The sequence below is a fragment of the Chelonia mydas genome, chromosome 7, assembly GCF_015237465.2.
Source record: "Chelonia mydas isolate rCheMyd1 chromosome 7, rCheMyd1.pri.v2, whole genome shotgun sequence".
NCBI classification, from domain to species: domain Eukaryota; kingdom Metazoa; phylum Chordata; order Testudines; family Cheloniidae; genus Chelonia; species Chelonia mydas.
The window spans coordinates 90,639,871-90,663,432 of record NC_057853.1 but is presented as its reverse complement, the minus strand read 5'-3'; the positions used below and the strand labels follow the sequence as shown (position 1 = coordinate 90,663,432).

Here is a 23,562-nt window from a genome sequence, read left to right as displayed (position 1 = left end):
TAACAACACTTCCCTATCTTGACTGAAAATACCTCGTCTGAGGCATCCTATGATTGCATTAGCCTTTTTCATGGCCGCATTACATTGGTGGCTCATAGTCATCCTGTGATAGATCAAAACACCCAGGTCTCTCTCTTCCTTTGCCACTTCGAAATGATATGTCCCCAGCTGATAGCAAAAATGATTTTTGTTAGTCCCTAAGTGCATGACTTTTCACTTTACACTATTAAATTTCATTCAGTTTCTATTACTCCACTTCTATTACTACGTCATCCACTTCTTCTTGTCTGATATTCCAGTCTTCCTCTGTATTGCCGATAGTTTCCAACGTTGTGTCATCTGCAAATTTATTTGCACACTCCCACGTTCTGTGCCAAATTGAGTCATTCTGTGTCATTAATGAAAATGTTAAATAAATTGGTCCCAAGACTGATCCCTAAGAAACCCCACTAGTAACCTCCCTCCAGTCTGACAGTTCAACTTTCAGTATAACCCATTGTAGTCTCCCCTTTACGCAGTTTCTTACCCACCTTTCAATTCTTGCAGTAAGCCCCATCTTCTCCATATTAACCATGTGGAACTGTATGAAATCCAGGTAGATTAGAGCTGCTGCATTTCCTTTATCTAAAAAATCAGTTATCTTCTCAAAGAAAAAGATCAGGTTGGTCTGGCACAATCTACCTTTGTAAACCATGTTGCATTTTATCCTAATTACTGTTTACCTCTATGCCTTCAACTACTTTCTCTTTCAAAATTTGTTCCAAGACCTTGTATATAATTGAAGTCAAACGAACAGGCTTATAGTATCCTAGATCATTTTTTCCCTCTCTCTTAAAAATAGGTACTATATTAACAATTCTCTAGTCATAGGATACAATCCCCAAATTTACAAAGTCATTAAAAATCCCTGCTACTGTGCTTGCAATTTTGTGTGTGTTTAATATTCTTGGCTGGAGATTATCTGGGCTCCTCGATTAGGTCCCATTAAGCTGTTTGAGTTTGACTTCTACCTTGGATGTGGTAATTTCTACTTCCATATCCTCGTCTCCATTAGCCGCCCTGCCACTACCTCTAATCTCATTACCCTTATTAAAAACTGAGGCAAAGCATTGGTTTAGGTGTTGGGCCACGCCTAGACTATCATTAATCTGCACCCCATCTTCAGTGTTTAGCTCACTTCTTTCCTTGCTTTTTTTTTAATTTATGTGGCTAAAGAACCTTTTACTATTGGTTTTAATTCCCTTTACAAGGTCCAGCTCTGCTTGGCTTGTGGCAGTTCTCACTTTCCCCCTACACTTTCTGACCTCCAAGATCCATCCTATCTTCCATTCCTTGTAGGCTTTCTGCTTTCTCTTAATAACCTGCTTAAGATGCTTGTTCATCCAGTTTGGTCTTCAACCCTTCCCCACAAATTTTTTCTCCTTGCTTCGGGTACAGGCTTCAGATAGTTCCTGCAACTTTGAGTTAAAGTAATTCCAAGCCTCTTCTACATTCAGATCATTGAGTTTTCAGTCCAGTCCTCTTCCCCAACTACTTCCCTTAAATTTTTTAAAGTTTGCCCTTTTGAAATCAAAGATCCTAGTTGCAGACCTATTTTCATTTATCTATCTTTAATTTATCTTAAATTAAATTAGATCATAATCACTCTATCAAGGTTGTCTTCTACAACCAGTTCTTCTATGAGGTCCTTGCTACCAATACTAAATCTAAAGTGGCATCACCTCTTGTTGGTTCGGTGACTATTTGGTGAAGAAATCTATTAGATATCACATCCAGGAATATCTGAGCCATACCATTATTAGTAGCACTCATTCTCCAAACTATATCTGGGAAATTAAAGTCTCCCCTAATCACACAATTCCCAGTAGTATTTATTTCATTAAAAATATTAAAGAGGTCTCCATCTATATCCAAATCGGATCCTGGGGGTCTTGTAGTCCCAAGCACTAGCCCACCGTAGCCTCTGTTACCTTTCTTCCACAAAATGATTTTGACTCAAACAGATTCCGTTTTATCCATTCTTCAACCGTACAATAAAATACCTTTTTCAAATTTCACAGAAAAAGAAACTAAGGTACACAACCTTATTCTCTGACTGAGACATGCATGCCAAATTTCAGTCAAAATTTATTTATTATAAATATATTATTTATAATGTAATCCTCCCATAGACTGCATGCTTGTTCACTACCTTTTCCTATGAGGGGTGAAAAGTTAAGGAAGAGGAGAGAGGTGATCTTATAGTTGGGGAATGGATAAAGGTGATTTCTACAGATAATTATCTTCCTGTAGTAAATATATGAGAATTCCAGATTCTCTCTTTACAGACAGCATGTCTAATTAAAAAAAGGTCAAATTAGATCGGTCACCAAAGCATTTTGGTATGAGACACCTATACTAGTTTTTGAACTTTAGTCCTGGACTATTGTGTCACATTGTGAAGAAAACCCTGCTATGGCATTTTTCATATTCTAGGCACTTTTACAAATCACTTACTAATCATTTCTCAACTTCGTGCCAGAACTGAAATGAGACTCTACCATCTAAAATGGGCTGTCCCAACATGCCAGGGAAGCTAAGAGAGCAACACTCATAGAGCTAGAGGGAGAACAAGAATCCCAGGACACTGGAGCACTCCTGCTCTGATAGTTACCCCAATGAGCCTGCCAGCCTGGCCCAGGTGCACTGAGGTCCTTTTACAGCCTCAGCTCTGAATGTCCAGTGCAGCTAAGGGGCACTGTTTTGTATAAGGTTCCCAAAGCTTAGTGGTGCTGGGGTAAGGGCATATCACACAAGTGGGAATGTACATAGGCTACCTAGAACCAACTCCATATCCTAAAGTAGCTCCATCTGACTCCTCCTCTTACTACTACAACACCGCCCCCTTCCCCAACAAAACAGCTCCTAATTCCCCAGAAGGGCAAACAAACCCCGAAAAAACCTCCTCCATCCTTTTCGTTTACAGAATGGAACTCCCCATCTGTTGGCTTTTATTTTGTCTTCTAACTTGGGTGCCAAAGATGGAAAATAGCACTGAGTACTGGTTTCATGGTCTACAATTAATGTTTTCTTTCAATAAGGAAACAAACCAGAGTCATTTTCACATTTGCTCTCTAAGAAGCATAAATATTACACAAATCAATATATGTCTGAAGTAATAAATCAAAAAATGGCAGAAAAAGTAATGTTAGGTTCTGACTACAAACTATAGGGAATAAAAAAAAAATTGAAAGTATTTGTCACTTTCAGGTGTGCCTTTCAGAGTAGTCCCATCATCCTAAGGTTTTCAAAACTGCAAGGAAATGTCTTTCATTCTACACCAAACCAATTCCAAAATGAAACCTGAACAACTACGTTAGATAATTCCAAAGTCAATCCTTTCTGTTATTTAACATAATAGTTCCTATAAAAGTTGAAGCAAGTATTTTCAGAGATTAACTATAGTCACCTTTCCCTGCATCAAAAAAACCCCAAAGGTACAGAAGAGTATAAACAATCAAATGTAAATACCAGCTTTAGACTGAACCCTGACATTTTTATTTTTAAAAGACAGGATGAATTACATGAGCAAAGCAATTCTCCACTACTAATTGTGTATCACAAGGCAAACTTAAAACTCATTCAGGTTCACTGGTGTCCCTAGAGCAGGATATCAAAAGAGTGTGATCCTACCTTCTTTGTGCACCCAAAGCCCCCAATGATTTTTGGTGCATACATAATTCTTGTTAGACAGGGAATGCAGGACAGGGCCCAAAGTGATTTTAACAATGTAACATCCCTCAGAAACTGAATCTCCATTTTCAAGATTGACATAGAATTTCACAGTTAACTTTGCAATTTAAACAGGCCCTGAACACTAGTAACTGAAAGATATATTTTTAAAAAATTAACACTTATGGCAATTACTCAGAAGTTAGTTTATAATGATATAGTACCTATATTTCAAAAATCTAACTGGTTCAAACATGTAATAACACAGTTCACTCATATATCCCTGAGAAGTTTCAAGCATAATAAACTACAGTGCAATTCGTTTCTAGTTAAAACTTCATACAGTGTTTAATGCCATTGCACATAAAATATTATTCTGTTCTCAAGCAATGATAAGGATAGGCTCTCTGAAAACTCATTGTGTAAAATATATACAGCAAGCCATATAGTCAACATCAGAAGACTCAGTTTGATATTTCTGCTCATTTGCTCTTCTGATTACTTTGAGTTTAACATATCTTTAAAACTGTTTTTTATAAATTGTAACTAGCAAACTACTTGTTTTATGAAGGTTCTTGTCAAATAAACCCCTTTTAGGGTACCTGGGTTTAAGGAAACTTCCCACAGAATATTGCTGTTTCTGCAGTTCTAGCTTGTGGTCTTAGTTTTTTTCTCACCTTAATATTTTCTGTCTAGAGCACAAAATTATTTACATAGTTCAGAAATGTATTTTTCAGATTAAGTGAAATTCTCACATCAACATAGAAATATTTCTACTATATTTTTGTTTTCAGCACATAAGTAGCATTGTTTGTGCTACACACCATCTTCTGAGAGGACAAACACAGTGCACCAGAGTCACTCAGGCACTATTGTGAGGGGAAGCAATATGAATACCTATAACATTTAAATATAGTATATATAAAGAGAGAGAGGTCCTTTCATGCCTAACCTCCCCAAAAGCTCAGAATGACATTTTATGAGATATTCATTAACCACACTGGTCAGATGCAGCTGAATATCACCCTGTCTTTTTTGTATACAATTTAAATATGTCATTCTCCCATGAACTGCTCTACATACAAACACCTAACCATAAACCCACAGGGAATAAACAAATAAACAACTCTGATGTAATTAAGACCTGAATATTTGCTCTTATATTGACACCATATGGATATTTTCTTCACTTTTAATCATAAGCTCTCCTGGTAGAATATCTGTTACAAAGTAGGAAAAACTCAGACTACATTACCGGTGTAAAAGGTTGGGGGTTATTTTTTTTACCCTTACAGAAAGCAAGAGATAGTTGCTGGGCACAAAGAGATGGTAGGTAGTCCATCATGCATCCTCAAAAATTACCATTAACATTAAACTACCTTTTTAAGCACAAGTCAGATACCTATTACAGCTTTTCCCAGGTAATATTAGATCAATTATAGTCAGTTTCACCATGCAAACTGTACCACAGAGAATAGTTAATTTCTTATCTGTTAATTTGGTTTCTTCAGTTCCCTCTGAAAGCCCAGACAATGGTTAAATGTCCTCTTTTCAGCAGAGAGAAAGAATAGCAAACCAAACCCACCAAACTAGCTCCTGTGATATCACTCCCTCTATACAGTAGTCTGCCTGTCTGCCCAATTTACTTTAGATAGAAGTTACCTGAACAATACAAACCCTACCAATGTAAAGGAACTACATGCAAAATTATTCAAAGAAAAACTCAACCCTAACTCAAACAGCACCACAAAAATTGTGGGTTATATACTGTGTGGTATAGAGGAATACGGAGCAACAAAATTACTTATCCCTAATACATCTTTACTCTAGTCAGCAAGAAACTGCAGAGTAGGTGCCTATGAAAAACCCAGAAAGTAAAACACTTGTGTGCACAACTGGGCACATTTGAAGGCCTTGGAGGAGGTGAAAAGCTGTCAGGACACTGCATCCCCAAATCTGCTAACCCTTTGGTAAAAAGGGCTGACCCAAGGGGGAAGGCAACTTTCAGATTCTTCTTTAACAATTTAAAATTTGAGTGTCTCTTGTCGGTCAAAACTACCAAAGTGATTTTTGCCCATCAGGTTTGTAGCCTTAAGGCTTGTCAAACTAGGGCATCCACAACAAAGATGGAAGTCTTGATACTATAACAGATGAAATTTCAGTGTTAATAAATGCACAGTAATGCACACTGGAAAACATAATCCCAACAGTACATATAAAATGATGGGATTTAAATTAACTGTTTTCAGTATCTCTTTCTTGAGTGGTATCATTGTGGATAGTTCTCTGAAAACATTCACACAGTATGCAGCAGCAGTTAAAAAAGCTAATAGAACGTTGGGAATCAGTAGGAAAGGGATAGATAACAAGACAGAAAATATCATATTGCCTCTATATAAATCCCTGGTATGCTCAGATCTTGAATGCTGTGTGCAGATCTCGTTGCCCCATCTCAGAAAAGATATACTGGAATTGGAAAAGGTACAGAAAAGGGAAACAAAAATGATTAGGACTATGGAACAGCTTCCAGATGAGAGATTAATAAGACTGGGACTTTTCAGCTTGGAAAAAAGACGACTAAGGGGGGATATGACAGAGATCTATAAAATCATGACTGGTGTGGCGAAAGTAAGTAAGAAAGTGTTATTTACTCTTCATAACACAAGGACTAGGGATCACCCAATGAAATTAACAGGCAGCAGGTTTAAAACGAACAAAAGGAAGTATTCCTTCACACAATGCACATTCAACCTGTTGAACTCTTTGCCAGAAAATGTTCTGAAGGCCAAGACTATAACAGGGTTCGAAAAAGAACTAGATAAATTCATGGAGGACAGGTCCATCAATGGTTATTAGCCAGGATGGACAGGGATGCAAAATGATGCTCTGAAATTTCCTTAGCCTCTGTTTGCCAGAAGCTGTGAATAGGTGACAGGGGGTGGATCACTTGATGAATACCTGTTCTGTTCATTCCCTCTGAAGCACTTGGCATTGGACACTGTCAGAAGACAGGATACTGGGCTAGATGGACCATTGATCTGATCCAGTATAGTCGTTCTTATGTTATTATGCCATTGCAGAGAAAAATCTCAAAAGTCTCTACCTAGGAGAAAAAGTGCTCATCAGTCTGCCTTGGAAATCAGTATTGTAGACAGCAGTGACAGGTTGCTGGGGCAGTATCTGGTCCTTAGTGAACAAGGGATTAACCTCAGTTCAACTTCACCCTCCTCTTGGCACATGTACTCTGGGAAGAACCATAAAATAACTGCTTGAGGGACACAGAGGGAAGAATGCCTATGGAAAGACAGGGCTCCATACCCAAGAACTGAGTTGAACAGAACTGAGTTGAACTCTAGGTTGTCATCTGTTAACTTTTTTTTGCCTGTGTCAACTCAGTTTGGGGGGATAGTTAAAAAGAAACAAGTATTTTCTGTGAATTTTCAACCAAATTAAAATATTTTCACTTTGTTCAAAAATTTTCACTGAAATGCTTCAGTGAAATTAAAATTGTCTTTATTTGAATCATCATTTTGTTTCAGTTATCAAAGGGATTATTGTTGTTCCCATCCTCATCTCTCCCACTGGAAAAGGGGGGGAAACATATTGAAAATTTTTTTGATTCAATACAAAACAATTTTCACTTTGATTCATTTCACTGTAACTTTTTAAGGAAACAAAAAATTCCATTTTCTTCAAAAAGCCATTTTGTACCGAAACATTTTTGGATGAAAAATTTTCAGAGGCTCAATTGATTTAATTTCTGAATATATAGAAGGGCAGTTGATTAACTTGATTAAACGCAGTTAACTCACGTGATTAACACAAAAAAATTAACTGCAATTAAAAAAATTAATCACGATTAATCACACTGTTAAACAATAGTATACCAATTTAAATTTATTAAATATTTTTGGATGTGTTGCTACATTTTCAAATATATTGATTTCTATTATAACACAAAATACAAAGTGTACAGTACTCACTTTATATAGTTTTATTACAAATATTTACACTGTAAAAATGATAAACAAAAGAAATAGTATTTTTCAATTCACCTCATGGAAGTACTGTAGTGCAATCTCTATTGTGAAAGTGTAATTTACAAATGTTCATTTTGTTACATAATTGTACTCAAAAACAAAACAATATAAAACTTTAGAACCTACAAGTACAGTCAGTCCTACTTCTTGTTCAGCGAATCGCTAAGACAAACAAGTTTGTTTACATTTACAGGAGATACTGCTGCCTGCTTCTTATTTACAACGTCACCTGAAAGTGAGAACAGGAGTTCCCATGGCACTTTTGTAGCTGTTGCAAGGTATTTGTGTACCAGATACGCTAAACATTCGTATGCCCCTTCATGCTTCAGCCACCATTCCGGAGAACATGCTTCCATGCTGGTGATATGCGTTAATTAAATTTGTGACTGAACTCCTTGGGAGAGAACTGTATGTCTCTCATTCTGTTTTACCTGCATTCGCCATGTATTTCATGTTATAGTAGTCTTGGATGATGACCCAGCACGTTTGATTTACGAACACTGTCACTGCAGATCTGACAAAACGCAAAGAAGGTACCAGTGTGAGATTTCTAAAAAATAGCTACACCACTCAACCCAAGGTTTAAGAATCCAAAGTGCCTTCCAAAATCTGAGAGGGACGAGGTGTGGAGCATGCTTTCAGAAGTCTCAAAAGAGCAACACTCCGTTGTGGAAACTACAGAATCTGAACCACCAAAAAAGAAAATCCATCCTTCTGCTGGTGGCATCTGACTCAGATGATGAAAATGAACATGCATCAGTCTGCTCTGCTTTGGATCATTATCAAGCAGAACCCGTCATCAACATGGATGCATGCCCTCTGGAATGGTGGTTGAGCACGAAGGGACATATGAATCTTTAGCGCATCTGGCACATAAATATCTTGTGATGCTGGTTACAACAGTGCCATGCGAATGCCTGTTCTCACTTTCAGGTGACGTTGTAAACAAGAAGCTGGCAGCATTATCTCCTGAAAATGTAACCAAACTTGTTTGTCTGAGAGATTGGCTGAAGTAGGACCGAGTGGACTTGTAGGCTCTAAAGTTTTACATTGTTTTATTTTTGAAGGCAGTTATCTTTTTGTACATAATTCTACATTTGTAAGTTCAACTTTAATAATAAAGAGATTGCACTACAGTACTTGCATTAGGTGAATTGAAAAATACTGTTTCTCTTGTTTTTTACAGTGCAAATATTTGTAATAAAAAATAAATATAAAGTGAGCACTGTTCACTTTGTATTCTGTGTTGTAACTGAAATAGATATATTTGAAAATGTAGAAAAACATCCAAAAATATTTAAATAAATGGTATTCTATTATTGTTTAAAAGAGTGATTAATCGTGATTAATTAATCACTTGACAGCCCTAATGTCAATATCTAAAATATATTTATATCTATATCTATCACCCCTGGAGGAAAAACCCTTGCAGACTCTACTGTACTGGTGTTTTCTTTCTGCTATATCAATTTACCAGATCTATACCACATTACTAATGGCAGGATTTTGTAGGCCAAACAGATCACAAGCTGCACAGAAACTGCAAAAATCATGAACTCTCTCAGGTGCTCTCTCTCTGATTTCCAGCCCATTGAAACCTTTGGACCCTCCCTTCCAGTTAACTAGGAAAGTGGTATTTCTATGCACTTCTAGATGCTGGATTCTACTTTACAGTGCATCTATACTGCAGCTGGGAGTGAACTTCCCAGCCCAGGCAGACAGACTTGTGCTACCTGGGCTTGAGCTAACACAATAAAAATAGCAATGTGGACATTGCAGTGCTGGCAGAGACTTGGGCTAGCCACCTAAGCTTACACCCAAGGGGTTGGGTGGTCTTCAAGCTACTGCCCGAGCCACAATGTCCACAATGCTATTGTTAGCATACAAGCTCGAGCCCCGCAAATCTAAGTCTATTTACCCATGCTGAGAGGCTTGCTCGCAGACGCAATGTACACATACCTTTAGATGCTACAAGAACTGAAATTAGATACATTCTTGGAGCCACTTAAAAGTTGTCTAAGAGCATATGGAATAGTGGGGGGTTTTCCATTATAGTTCATCCTCTGTCAAAAATGTTGTGGATAAACATATTCCATTGGCTAGCAATAACTGAAGCTCTCTTCTTCGACTTCAAGGAGTTCTCTTGTAGATTAATAATGCAGCTCACCTGTTTAATTGGCATAAATATATTTTCTTTTTAAAACATTTTGACATTGAAGATGTCCAACTCACCCCCATAGGAATTTTTTCCCTTCAGGATTATTAGTTTTCATAGCTTTCTCCGTAACAATGGTATCCACAAAGGGATGCTAATCCGCTGCTGAGAAAAACTCTGAGACTGAGGTTTCTTTCTCCTTTGGGTCAACTGTGAGCTGTCATGAGACTAGGACAGAGGCCATGGCCATGAAGGCTGATATATTTCATATAAGGACAATATATGGGAGAAACTGCATTTCTCCCAATTATCTTTTGGCCTACTAAGTAATCATCAGGGAGAAGAGTTGGTCACCCAAATCTACAGAGTCATCCAAGGCTGGAGCTGTAACTATCTCTGCGGAACATGGACAAAAAGTGTTGGAACAGCCATCCTCAGGAGAACCACCATGCAATAAACATTGTGTAGGCAGTTCTTATTCTCTTTCTGGCAAGGCCAAGGCTCCTTCCATGATGAACATATTTTAATGACTGAGCAAATGGGTACTAATTTTCACCTTAAAAGTTCCCTTCAGAACTCATAGAATTACGTAGACTGGACCTGGATATGTCATCAAGCGCAGTTCCCTGCACTGAGACAGGTCTAAGTATTATCTAGACCATCCCTGACAGGAGTTTGTCTAACCTGTTCTTAAAAACCTCTGATGACGGAGATTCCACAAACTCTCCAGGCAATTTGTTCCAGTGCTTAACTACCCTTACCATTAGGACATTTTTCCTAATGTCTAAACTAAATCTCCCTTGTTACAATTTAAGTTCATTTCTTATTGTCCAACCCTCAGGAGATAAGGATATCACCCTCTGTATAACAACTTTTTATGTACTTGACCATAGTTACCATGAAACCCCCCCTCACCTCAATCTTCTCTTCTCTAGAAGAAACAAATCCATTGTTTTCAATCTTTCCATGTTTTCTAGACTTTTGATAATTTTTGTTGCTCTTTTCTAGACTTTCTCCAATTTGTCCACATCTTTCTCAACGTGTGGTGCCCTGAACTGGACACAGTACTCCAGCTGAGGCCTTATCAGTGCCGAGAAGAATGGAACAATTTCTTCTAGTGTCATTTCAAAGCGCCCTTCACTAAACAATCTAATCCTGACAGAGAGGTAAGAGAGAGAAAAGAAAAGTATACACATACAGAAAAAGATGGCTAGGCTAAGAAGGAAAGAACTATCATCATGGGCTGCAGACAAACAGACACAGCCAGAGCCCTCTATAGCAGGAGTGTTGTCACCAGAATTTTGCTTTTCTCCAACTTCATCGGCTGGTAGGAGAACTTATACTCCATTATATACCTGGGCTGACACAGAGGGACACTGGAAAAACTGTTCTGGAGTGTATGTAGCTCCTGTTAATTTCTGCAGTTGCCAGTATATTGGCGACACTATCAGAGACAGAAAAGGAAGGAAAGACACAGGAAATGGGGGACAGCGCTAAGGCTGGTGCAAAAAATAAAATGTGTTTTAAAAAAGTAATAGATATCCCATTCTCTCCATGAGGATTATAGCGGTGAACTGTTTTGGCCTTTCAGCCTATGGGATTCCATATTTCATATACATTTGTTTCTCTCTAGAGTAAGTACTTTGCACTGTGGGAAATTAGTTATGTACTTAAGGGTGAACATTTTCTAGAGGTAGCCTTGTTAGTCTAAACTGGATCAAGGAAAAGCTGCTCAACAAGGCAGATAGGACAGAGAATTTAGGTATTGGAGGTTTATGCCTTTAACTGCATGAAATATATTTTCACATCATGACAATTCAAAACTCTGTTAAACAATTGTTTTTCTTGAAACTTTGAATTCTTCTGAGGAAATCTTATGTTGAAATCAAGGCGACAGGCAACTTATAAATATGACAGAGAGAAATCAAGAAACATGCCATTGGGAATGTGACATAGTAATTTGCTAATTCTGTTGTTTCTATTTCATATAGCATCAAACTGGGTTCCTTTAGGGATGGAAAACACCATGTCTACTGTTCTCTTGTCTGCTAAAGAGGGGATTTCTGTCTAGCTTCTGGCTAATGTCTTGAATAAATCGAAGTATATTATGGATATTTAATGCTAGACTTTAAGGATGCTTGCATCCAGACGGGCATAGGGGTATATAAATTTTAATGCCAATCAATTTACAGGCCTAGATCAAGCAATCATCTACATATGTAAGCTTATTGTATGCAATTCTTGGTGAGGCAATTCTGGAAAAGGGACTTATTAGAGATCGGGTTTGAAATGGTACCCAGCAACTGTACAAGTGCATTCTGGAATGTTTGAATTATGAATGAACAATATATTGAAAGGCCATACTAGAAACAACAGTAAATTTAAATATAAACATTAGGCTACAGAGCAATGGGCAAAACGACAGACCATTAAAATATAGTAACAGCAAATTTTAAAAAATCATATTAAAAGAAGAGGCCTAGAAGGGGAACTGGCAGTTTTGGAAGCACTTTCTAGGGAATATATAGAGTTTGTGCCACTGCTCCTTTCCCAGGTGCAAAATAAGCGTATAATATTTAATGTAGATCTCAGAGGTATTTTTAAAGTGCTTTCTCCTTTTAAGTGAATTTATTCTAAATGGAGGTTAGTCAAACTACAATGGTCACCTTTCTTTCTATGTATTTGAAGACCGGGAGTAATTTAAAGGAGGGGAAATTGAAACTTTTTAGTTGACCAGTTTGCTGCTGGTGGGTTATGCTGGGTATTCATTTAGTTTTATATTCAAGTAATATAAAGGGGGCCTAGAGCATACACATAGGAAGCAGCATTTGAATAAATTAAAAATAAAAAAGAAGAAGAAAATTATGGTATTTCCTTAGAACAATAAAGTTATTAAAAAGACCGTTATATTTAATCAAATTTTGTTTAATGTTGTCTTACCTTAACATTTCTAATGGATTGGTCTCATGCACCTGATTGCCACACCGGGGGCAATCATTGCTATCTTCAAAGTGCTGAACAATACATGTCTTACAAACTGTAAAAGAAAAAATTGTGCTTTAGATAAAATTATACATTATTACAGTGCAACTTTTAGATCAAGAAAATATTATTGCTCACATTTGGCTTGCAATTAAAAAAAACAGACTAATGCTGAATGCTTCTGGTAGCAGGGATAAGAGGGGTATTCTTTAACACAAGTGATTACAATGCACCATTAACTTATCTGTTTCTTGTTCCCAAAAATTATGACTAGCTGTGGCCTGCTGAGATATTATAACATTGAGCTAATACAGGTTAGGAGAGTATTGTTCATAAGTATGCAATTTTTTTTAATTGTTTTATATTCCTCACAACATTGCACAGCAATTCAGAGAAAGTGCATGCTGGGGAGTCTCAGCAGAGCAGGAGCTAGCCATGACTTTGGAGGATCTGAAATGAAGGTAAGTTTGCAATCAGTTACAATACAGATTTCCTTGCAATGTTGGTGACTGAAAAACTTGACATCTACTATTTTCTAAAAGGGTAAAAAGAAAATTATAAAAAATTGTTCTGCGGGTTGAAATGAGCTATTTTCCTCTCCAGATATATAACCTTTAACAACAGTGATAGTAGAAGCATTGGTGAACATTCAGTACTTGAATCTTAAAATCAGAATAATCAGAGGAGCATGGATATTGCATTAGGAATAAATAACATCAAAATAAGAGCCTATAAATTTATATTAACCCAAACACTACTATAGTTTTTAATCAGAAAGTATGGCACTGTGGTTGCTTCCAAATATGATTAAGTGCAGATTTTAGCATCATTAAGACAAAAAATGGAACATAATTTGGCAAGAAGTAATAGGTCTGCTATTATTAATTTGTTAAAATGTTCTGGATGCAGATTAACTCTCTTCTATTTATTATTTTTCACCTGAATTGAAATGTGAACTGCAAATACTTTAATAAATGGACTGAAAAACTATTTTGTAATTTCTTCCAACAATTCTCCAAAGAACTAAAACCACTTCTGAAACAAAAACAGTGAACCCTAATAATATGGGGATCTTTGAGGGACTCCTGAAATCTTCAGACAACAAGCATTTTAATAATCTTGAAAGCCAGCACAAGAAGTTCTAAAGTCTGCATTCACATCTCCCTGAGTCTGGGGCACAGACTTTAAGGCCCACTGGCTGGCTCTCCTAATTATAAAGAGTGATGGCTGGCTTCCCAAGGATGGATGGATCTAGAAGCCAGGCTGCACTGCAGGTCCCCCATAATCCTAATGAAGTGAGGAGGATCTCTTGCTGGCAAGTCCAGCAACAGGGGCACACCCGATGCACTTCAGGCTTGTGACACACAGGGTGCAGAGGAGAAAGCAGATGCCATCAAGGAGGCACAGTACAACCCTCAGGACACAAATGAACTTTCATTATCTGGGGTTGCATGGTATAAAGTATTAATATGGAATAGCAACAAACAGTAACCACAGAGACTCACTACACAGATCTCATTACAGCAATCAACAATAAAATACTTTAATATTTCTGACTGTTTAAATACTGAACCTGATTTTCATTTGTATGAAAATACATGCACAAAACAAAACGATCTTACAGAGCAAAAATTCTTCAAAGGGCTTAAGAACAGAAGAACAAACTTGATATTCTAGTCTTGTTTGCTCTTATATGAACTTTTTTTATACCTAAACCTCTTAAACATGAATACTTCAGTACTATCGTTTTTAGTGTCATATGAATATATTTACAAACTATTACCTTAGAAAACAGTATGCAATAAGTTATCAATACTCTAAACTTCAAATATAAAAGAGCTATAAAATCTACCTAACAACATTAAGGCCCTGATCCAGCAAAGCACTTAAAGACATGTTTTACTTTAAGCAGATAAGTAGTCGCAATGACTTCTTACAGATCTGCAATTAAGCTCTTCGTAATTTAGTTTTATAAAAGTGACTGATAATTACCTCTGCATGCAACTCAGAATAAGCAAAAATCTTCTCATCCTCCAAAAAGGACAGATGTCAAGATAAGAACTCCCCCTCCATTACCCCAAGTTAAAGAAAAAAAGGGCATAGTTTGACCAAAATTGAATGTTACCAGCCCAAAACACTTGGTCATCATCAGAAAAAGGAAAAACTGATTTGTAAATGAATATTGAATAACTTGTGCTCTTTATTATGTACAACTGTGCTGTCATTAGGGAGTTGTTTACCAGTAGCTATATATGACTTTTACATATCTGTCAGTAAATTAGAACTCAAAATGCGAATTCTAGCACTCAAAAACTTTGTACAGACTTTGATACCTCTATAGGAGTAGGCCCATCAACCAATATTTTCATCTGTCACAGGCATGATCTTATTCTATTATTCCTAATATGGAAAACTCTGCACATTGTCCTGGGTCTATCACTTTGAAACTTCTAGAGTAGGGGGAAAAAATCTCGGAGCAGGAATTTAAGTGACAACTATATTTATTTAACACCTTTTAAAAACCTTTACACTTACAGTATGAGATACACAAATATGGTACAATTTTAACTGTCTTGTTTTATAGTACAACACAAAGCGACAGCTAACACAATGGAGAAAAGAATAAACAAAATGTGAGATGGGTTTCAGAATTTTGAGATGTGTGCCATGCATATCAGTGAAGCAAGAGAACCGTCAGATACACTTGATTTTTGGCTGCACCATGACACTTAGGGCAAACCATTATACAAGTTTCACGACTCACTCTAGGTGACTTACCACAGCTTAAAAGCACCAATGTGACATACCTTTAATTCACTAACATACAAATCATGCCATATAGTGCGCTAGTTTCCCTTTATATAGGGTAATTGTTAATACGGATGATCCACTTTCAAACCCTGGTACTGAGCCAAACAGTTATGTATACGTGTCAGTGCTGCTGCACCCACATCAACACTGAAGGAACACAACGTGAATGATACTTTATTTTCAAAGACAAGGTGGGTGAGGTAATATCTTTTATTGGATCAACTTCTGTTTGAAAAAGCGACAAGCTTTTGAAATTACATAGAGCTCTTCTTCAGCTCTGCGTAAGCTTGAAAGTTTCTCTCTTTCCACAACAGAAATTGGTCCAATAAAAGATATTAGCTCACCCCCCTTGTGTTTCGAATATCCTGGGATCAACACAGCTACAACAAGACTGCAAACAATTGTATTTACATAGCATTCTAGTTTCTTTATGTCAAAAATAGCTCAAGGGAAAGAGCCTCTCTAAGATTTTCAATGATAATCACAAAGGTATCTAAGCACTGATTGCAACTAAATAGAAGTCTCATATTGGAACAAGAGATTTGCTTATATTTTACATTATATTTTGCATTTTACACTGAATAACTGTTCTATTTATATAAGATGAAATTTTCAATAGAAGTGCTCATTATAGGGCAAAACCTCCCTCAGAATCCAGCCCAAATCAAGGGAGTGCAGGCCTAAAACTCAAAGACAAACTGGAGTCAGTTCTCAGAGGCTACTCCAGCCTCCACGCCTTTGGAGCAAGAAGGGGCATATGGAAGGACCAGAGGATCTGCATAGCATGTGGTTCTCCAGCTCTGACTCATCTCTCCCTTACCCACAGCTAAGTAACAAGATAGGTGATACACAGAAAAGCTTCTCTGTAGATCAGCTACTTTATTAAACTAAACTTTTACCTCTTTATATAGTAACTTTAAAAATAACCTAATTTTTAGAACAATGTCCTTGTTAGCAAGCTTAAAATTATAATTTAAAAACACTTCACTTGTTCAAGGGCACAAATAAAGTTGACTGTTAATCAGCCACTCACTTACAATGTAGAATTCCATTAAAGGATCAACTATTCCCCAAATCTACTGCAGACTTGCACGCACTTTATCACCCTTCTGAAAATTGGTTAGGCACTTACCTTCCACTTACATGCTCCATTAAGTGCCTATCTGCCTATTTAAGTACACGCTCAAGAGACCACCTTACTGTCACAATTACAAGGAGCAGAGACTCAAATTGGAGTTCCCTCTATTTACAAATGGAGGGGTCTTGGTGGTAGGGTATTCTCCTTGAGGGACTCACCTTGTTCCAAAACTGGATGGGTTTACTGACCTTCAGGACACACTGCAAGTCATACACAATTACTTAGGCTTCAGAGGAGGGAAGGGCACCAAAGGGACTGAGGTTTGTTTGTTGAGGGTTGGGAAATTCTGTAGGCCTTCTGATGTGAGTACAGCCCTGTTAGGAGATGCTGTAGGATGAGCTGGTAGTTTCAGCAGGGAGATTTGTTTTTGTAATTTATGTCAAAGACACTCAGATTGATATATATATATATTTATTATTATTATTATTATTAATATTTAATACGCAACAAACAGTTATGAAAATTCTGGCCCAGGTAATTTTTCTGTGTGGAATGGCATCCTTAAATCATGGTAAAGCTAGTACTCCCTCCTTCCTGAACTTCACTGAGTAGACATTACACGCTCACTTGATGAGGATGCTGCTCTTTGAGCCTGATCTGCAAGGACTATACTCTGTGTGTAAGATACCCCAGAGAGTTCTCCCTGTCTCTATCATTCAGAAGGCACAGGATGGTTTAAAATTCCCAGCTGTTACTTATGACAGACACTGCACTAAGACCATTGTCCAGATACCTAAATATTACGAGTGGCAGAGCAGCCGCATCTACAACTTCTCTACCAAGAAAAGCTAATAATATACATCTGGTCTAAAGGGAGAGAAACGAAGAGAGAATCCAGGCTGAGGAGATGCCATTCATCAACATCTTCATCATCTGGGTGTGGCTTTATTAGCTAAATGATTAGTCAAGTCCCTGAGAAGTCACAGCACTAACACCATTAGTAGTCCTTCTGTGCTGCACGAATAGCATTTATTATTCAGGAAGCACCCTGTGTGATCCATCAAGCCTAAATTATTAGAATTGTATGATTTAGGCTTGAAGAACTCTGATGGCTGATTGGGGTTAAAGAACTGGGAAGTGAAAACAATCCACAGCCCCAGAAGTTTTGGAAGCCTTCCATCCTCACAAGAATGTAGGTATTTTTGGCATACAGATCAGCAGGACACGCTTCACTGCAACAGATTCCTCCTATGCTATATCTCCCAGAGTGCTCTTCTGCAAACCAAAGAATTCTCAGGGAGAAGTAGTCTCTGTTCTTGGATAGTCAGCAGTAGCAACTCAACTTGCCACAAAGGAAATGGTTCCCACATGGGTGGCTATACATTGTAAAGCTGTAGTCAGTTCCATGTGCAGAAACTCAAAGGTGGGGGGTCTTGTGCAGATGCCTCGGCCATTCATTTTCAGTGCAGACAGAAAATTTCTCACCAACTGGCAGAGCTTGGCTTAGTTCAGAGCCTTCCCTCCCCATAGTTCATGTTCTTATGTTATTAGAAATGTACATTGGATACAGTATACTGTAATTTTAAGTATAGTATACTACCAGAACCATAATAAATCCCACTGAAATATTTGACTTCTCTCTTCCCCAATTAACTCTAAGGCCCAAAGTACTCCACAGTGAGATTTTTCAGTGATAACAGTGTATATCCAAGCTGAACATCCTGAAACATTTTATAATCTTTCAGGCTATACAATTTTTAAAAAATGAGTGGTGATATCTGGAGGACGCATTACTTGTGAAGGATGGATACCTTGCAAAGTACTACTTACAGGTATGGAGACATTCAGTTACTGTGGTTGGCTTGATAAGATATCCTTTACAGATGTAACAGGTGATATGAGGATTGAAATCTTTCACCAAGTGCTTCCTCTGGGTAGCCATTCGTGGGGCAGGCGATGCTGGCTGAACGCTTTAGGCCAGAGGCGTGAGTTTGACAGCTGGAGGTGATGTGGTTCACAGGAGCTGCTCTGTGCAACTGCACCTCTCCAGGCATTTGATGGACATTCCAGACCTCTCACAGGGACATCATTCATAACTCCTGCTCCTTTTCTGGACTAGGCGTTTTCATACCTGCAAGGCATTGAAAGGAGAAGCATAATGATGATGTCCCAACAGACAAGTGTCACAGTCCTTCGCATGGGGCACTGACTCTGTGCTAGGCGCTTTTTGCTGACAAGAATTAAGCCAGTGCCTCCGCCCCCCATGAGCTTACTGTGAGCTAGCAAAGTGACCAGGGCAAGGTGACACTCAGGGCTGGGGGAGAAGGTGGGTGGGGGACAGGTGCAGGGGCTGCGCTTAAGCTGCCGGGACCCTAGGAGATTTTCAGTAAGCCCTGGAGGAGCCTGGGAACGTCCCACTGAACCACACACAGGGCGAACTCCTCCTTCCGTAGAAGCACAGCCCGTAAACAGGCCTCACACTGGGTCCCGGCGAAGGGCGGCTCTCCCCGCGCTGGTCCCGTCCCCCGGCCTGAGGGGAAGGGGGGAGTCTCCCCGAGCGCTGGGCAGGCCGGGGCACCACGGCCCAGACTCAGGGCTGTAGTGTGGCGCTCCCTCCCTCTTGGAAAACTCCTGTCCCTCCCCCCATGCACCTGCGGCGCCTCGTGCCCCGTGTCCGCCCCAGCTCCCCCCGAGCGGTACCTGCGGCGCCCGTCGGCCTCTGGCCGGCAGCAGCCCCAGCCGCGCTGCCCAGCGAAAGAGAAAGGGAAACAGCGTGCGCCTCCCGCCCCTTCAAGCCCGCCCTCCTTCCCGCCGGGCTGCCGCGGCCGGTCCCAGCGCTGGGCCAGAGCGAGAGCAGGCGGGACAGGCGCGCAGGCGCTGCTCCCACGCCGAGCCCTCCTGCGCCACAGCCCAGGCGGCCTCTCGGGGCAGGGCGCGGCGTCCCCCCGCGGGCCCTGGGGCTGCCGCTCCCAAGAGCCCCAGGCACCGGCCGCTAGAGCGGGCAGCTGGGGACTCGGGGGAGCCGCTGGGGAGAGTGGGTAGTTTTGGAGGTGAGGCAGAGGGCAGCTGGAGAGAGGAGGGGACGTGGGGATGGAGGGGGCAGATGGCTGGGGAGAGGAGGGGCAGTAGCGGAGCTGGAGAGGGCAGATGGCTGGGGAGAGGAGGGGCAGTAGCGGAGCTAGAGGGCAGATGGCTGGGAAGTTGCAATGGGGCTGGCAGATGGGTGTGGATGGAGAGGAGGGGTGGCTGGGAGACGTGGGGCTGGAGAGGGCAGATGGCTGGGGAGAGGAGGGGTGGCTGGGAGACGTGGGGCTGGAGAGGGCAGATGGCTGGGGAGAGGAGGGACGGTAACCGAGCTGGAGAGGACAGATGGCTGGGAAGTTGCAATGGGGCTGGGAGATAGGTGTGGATGGAGAGGAGGGGTGGCTGGGAGACGTGGGGCTGGAGAGGGCAGATGGCTGGGGAGTGGAGGGGCAGTAGCGGAGCTAGAGGGCAGATGGCTGGGAAGTTGCAATGGGGCTGGCAGATAGGTGTGGATGGAGAGGAGGGGTGGCTGGGAGATGTGGGGCTGGAGAGGGCAGATGGCTGGGGAGAGGAGGGGTAGCGAAGAGGCTGGATGGCTCTGAAGCTGGGAGCAGCTTGTGTTGAGTGGTAATAGGTGAGGAGAGCAGTAATTGGAACAAGATAGTAAGGGCCCCACTGATCTGTACTCAGTGACTTTTCTCTTTCTGTCATGGTTTTAATAAAAATATCTCCAAAGGGACTTGAATCACACCTCTCAAGGTGTTTGTTTTTTTTTAAATATTGAATTTTGTTATTATTATAAGGCATATCAAACTTTTGGACAGCTGAAACTTAAAATGAATTTTCAAAACTTTTATCCTTTCTATATAGCGCTGGGCATTTAGGGAGAGAACACAGTTACTATCAGTAAAATACTGAAATAAATTAGGCTCAGGTCCAGAAAATAATTACATACACGCTTACCTTCAATGGGACTACTCATGGATGTAAAATTAAGCATGAATGAAAGCATTCCCCATTGTCAGATGTTTACTGTTTTGCTCCCTGATTTAAAATACAGGGTTGCTATCAAAGTTGTTGGGATGGACCTGCTGGTGTATATTTAAAAAAACAAAACTGATGCATGGTTGGCGGAGACACAAATTAGGTGGAATTTGCTAAAGATAAAAACAGAACAAAGTACTTCCCATGCTGTGATTTTGCTGTAGAATCTGTGACTGTGTCGTGCCATGTCTACCACCTGTAGCCTGTGACTTTCCACTTTACTTGTGAAACATTTGCTTTGTGTAGGCCCAGTTCAGTCTCATCTTCCATATTTAACTATGCTGCAACAGTAGAAGGCTTTCCTAAGGCCCAATCCTGCCATCAAATCTGGATGCGTTGAACCGTTACACCCAAATGGAGTCCCATTACTTCAGTCTGAGTGCAGGATAGGTCAAGTATTGTTCAAAAGAAATCTTACTTATAATTAAAGTTATGGTACAATGAAAGTATTGGAATTTTTTTTAAGTATGAGGTTTTTTTTAATTCATCAAAAGTTCTTTTCCAACAAAAAAAGACTACAATATAAGTGAAAGTTTGCTGAACTATAATCAATTTTAACTTAATAGTAAAAAAACAAAAACAGCATGTATTAAGAACATAAGAATGGCCATACTGGGTCAGACCAAAGGTCCATCTAGCCCAGTATCCTGTCTTCTGACAGTGGCCAATGCCAGGTGTTTCAGAAGGAATGAACAGAACTGGTAATCATCAAATTATCCATTCCCTGTCACCCATTCCCAGCTTCTGGCAAACTATCATCTACCAAAAGTTACATTTTGGTGGTTTTGGCCTTGTACTGTTCCCACTGTTTGTCATACTAGACCCTCTGGCAAGTTTTACTAAGATTAGAAAACATTACCTTGTAAGAAGGAAAACATGCATCGTAAGCAAATATTTGTTAGATGACAAAATTGTTTAAAAGAAGTATAAGAAAACAGTGAAATAAAGTCCCAAGTATTTTCAAAAGTTTCAATTGATAAAACATTACAAGTTAATGAAAAAACATTGTTTCCCACAATCTAAACAACTTTTACCACGAGGTATATAAAAAGGAGGATTTTAAGACCCGATTTTCTAAAGCTGTTCCTTCTTTACACACAGCAGACAGGCATTGACTCAGATTAGGGAAATGTGGGGGAGGAGGGAAGAGGAAATCAGTAATTTTTACAAACTACAATATAATTAAAGTCAAGTAACAGTTTTGAAACATAATTAAAACCAAAATTATGAAGATACAGGGAAGTTCAGCTATTTGAAATTGAAAGCTGGAAAGGGTGTGGATGTCTGAATGGAGTATTTAAAAAAAAACATTGAATTGTTACTCTTTTAAAAATCATAATGATCTTTAACAAATTTATTCCTAGAAGAATAACTGTAATACCTTTTTCATATCAATCAATCTTTTATTTGGCAAATTGAATATTTCCATTTGTGATTAAGTTTTATCAACTGTCAGAAGTTGATTTTTTTTTTCAGTATCATCACTTGGGTGGCCCTACTGAACATGAAATAAAGTCTATAAGCATCAGAGTACAATATGAAACCCCTTTGGGTGTAAAATAAGCTGCTGACATTCTCTTGGCCGTTTCAAAATGGTTGAAGCTGGGAGGGTTGTTTTAAAAGAAATTCTGTTTGGATCCTAATTTTGTGGACTTCAAAACTTACTCGGTTTATAAAATCTCTTGCTTTACTCCTGCGGGAATTCTGCGCCAAGAATTAAAAATTCTGCACACAATATTTTAAAATTCTGCAAATTTTGTCAAAATAATATTGCATAATCACGCCCGTTTCAATTAATTTGGTAATTTATTTCAAAATACCTATCAGCAAGTATCTCTGTAACAATACAGACACACAAAAATTCCCCCAGGAGTAGAGAGTTAAAGAAAGCCCTATGACAACCCAGTTCCTGTTTCTCTGCCCCCTTTGCCCCCCCCCACCAGAGCCCAGCAGGGAGCCAGACACCCACAACCCCTCCCTCCCCCCAGAGCTCAGTCACAGGACCCCCCGTAGCTCAGACACCCACACCGCCTTCCCCCCACAGCCCAGCTGCAGCCCCCCCCCCGAGCCCAGCCATGCCCCTCCTTGCCCAGATACTCACATCCCCTACCCACCAAAGCCCAGCCATGCCCAGACACTTGCCCCCTACCCCTCAGAGCCCAGGGATCCAGAAGGAGAAACAGCCTGATGGAGGCTTGCATGGAGTTTCCTGCAGGCTGTCTCCTTCCCTCAAGGCATGTTGGGAACTGCAGCTGCTGGGAACCCTCTAGCTCCCTTCCTTTGGCAGTGTCTTCTATGTGCGAACTGGGCTCTGCTGCGTCCAGTGGCCCCTAGTGGTGGCCAGCAGCACTGCAGCAAGTTTCTGTGGGGGAAAGGAAATTCTGCCTACACAACATTAATTTCTGCAAAATTCTGCATTGTGCAGTGGCGCAGAATTCCCCCAGGAGTATTGCTTGTTAAAAGGACATTTCTAAGTATATTTGTTCTTCCACCAGACTCAGTTTCAAATAGTAATTGATGCACAACATCCCATTAAAGCATAGCTATAAAGGTGGAATGATGTTGTTGTAATGATGTCTAGCTCATACCATATTTTAGAGCCAAACTGCAGTTCTGCTAACTACCCATACAGATGTGACTGGTTTAGACACTCATGAAATTCAATAAGGACAAATGCAAAGTACTCCACTTAGGAAGGATCAATTGCACACATACAA

The 23,562-nt window shown here is 39.7% G+C and overlaps 1 protein-coding gene across 6 annotated transcripts in view; it reads right to left on the bottom strand.

Annotated features, from left to right (window-relative positions):
• PCGF5 (polycomb group ring finger 5) overlaps window positions 1–23,562 on the bottom strand; it is a 117,035-nt gene that overhangs the window by 45,783 nt on the left and 47,690 nt on the right. For 3 of the 6 annotated variants that reach the window (XM_043552359.1, XM_037905809.2, XM_043552357.1), the window contains exons 3-4: window positions 18,608–18,908; window positions 12,847–12,943 (exon numbers count right to left, since the gene is read on the bottom strand). In XM_043552359.1, coding sequence (XP_043408294.1) covers window positions 12,847–12,943; window positions 18,608–18,719 — 209 coding nt within the window. In that variant the 5' untranslated portion in view covers window positions 18,720–18,908. Of the gene's footprint in view, window positions 1–12,846; window positions 12,944–18,607; window positions 18,909–19,477; window positions 19,652–23,562 lie in introns of those variants that run through there. The other 3 variants (XM_037905810.2, XM_043552358.1, XM_037905812.1) reach the window with 3 other exon arrangements.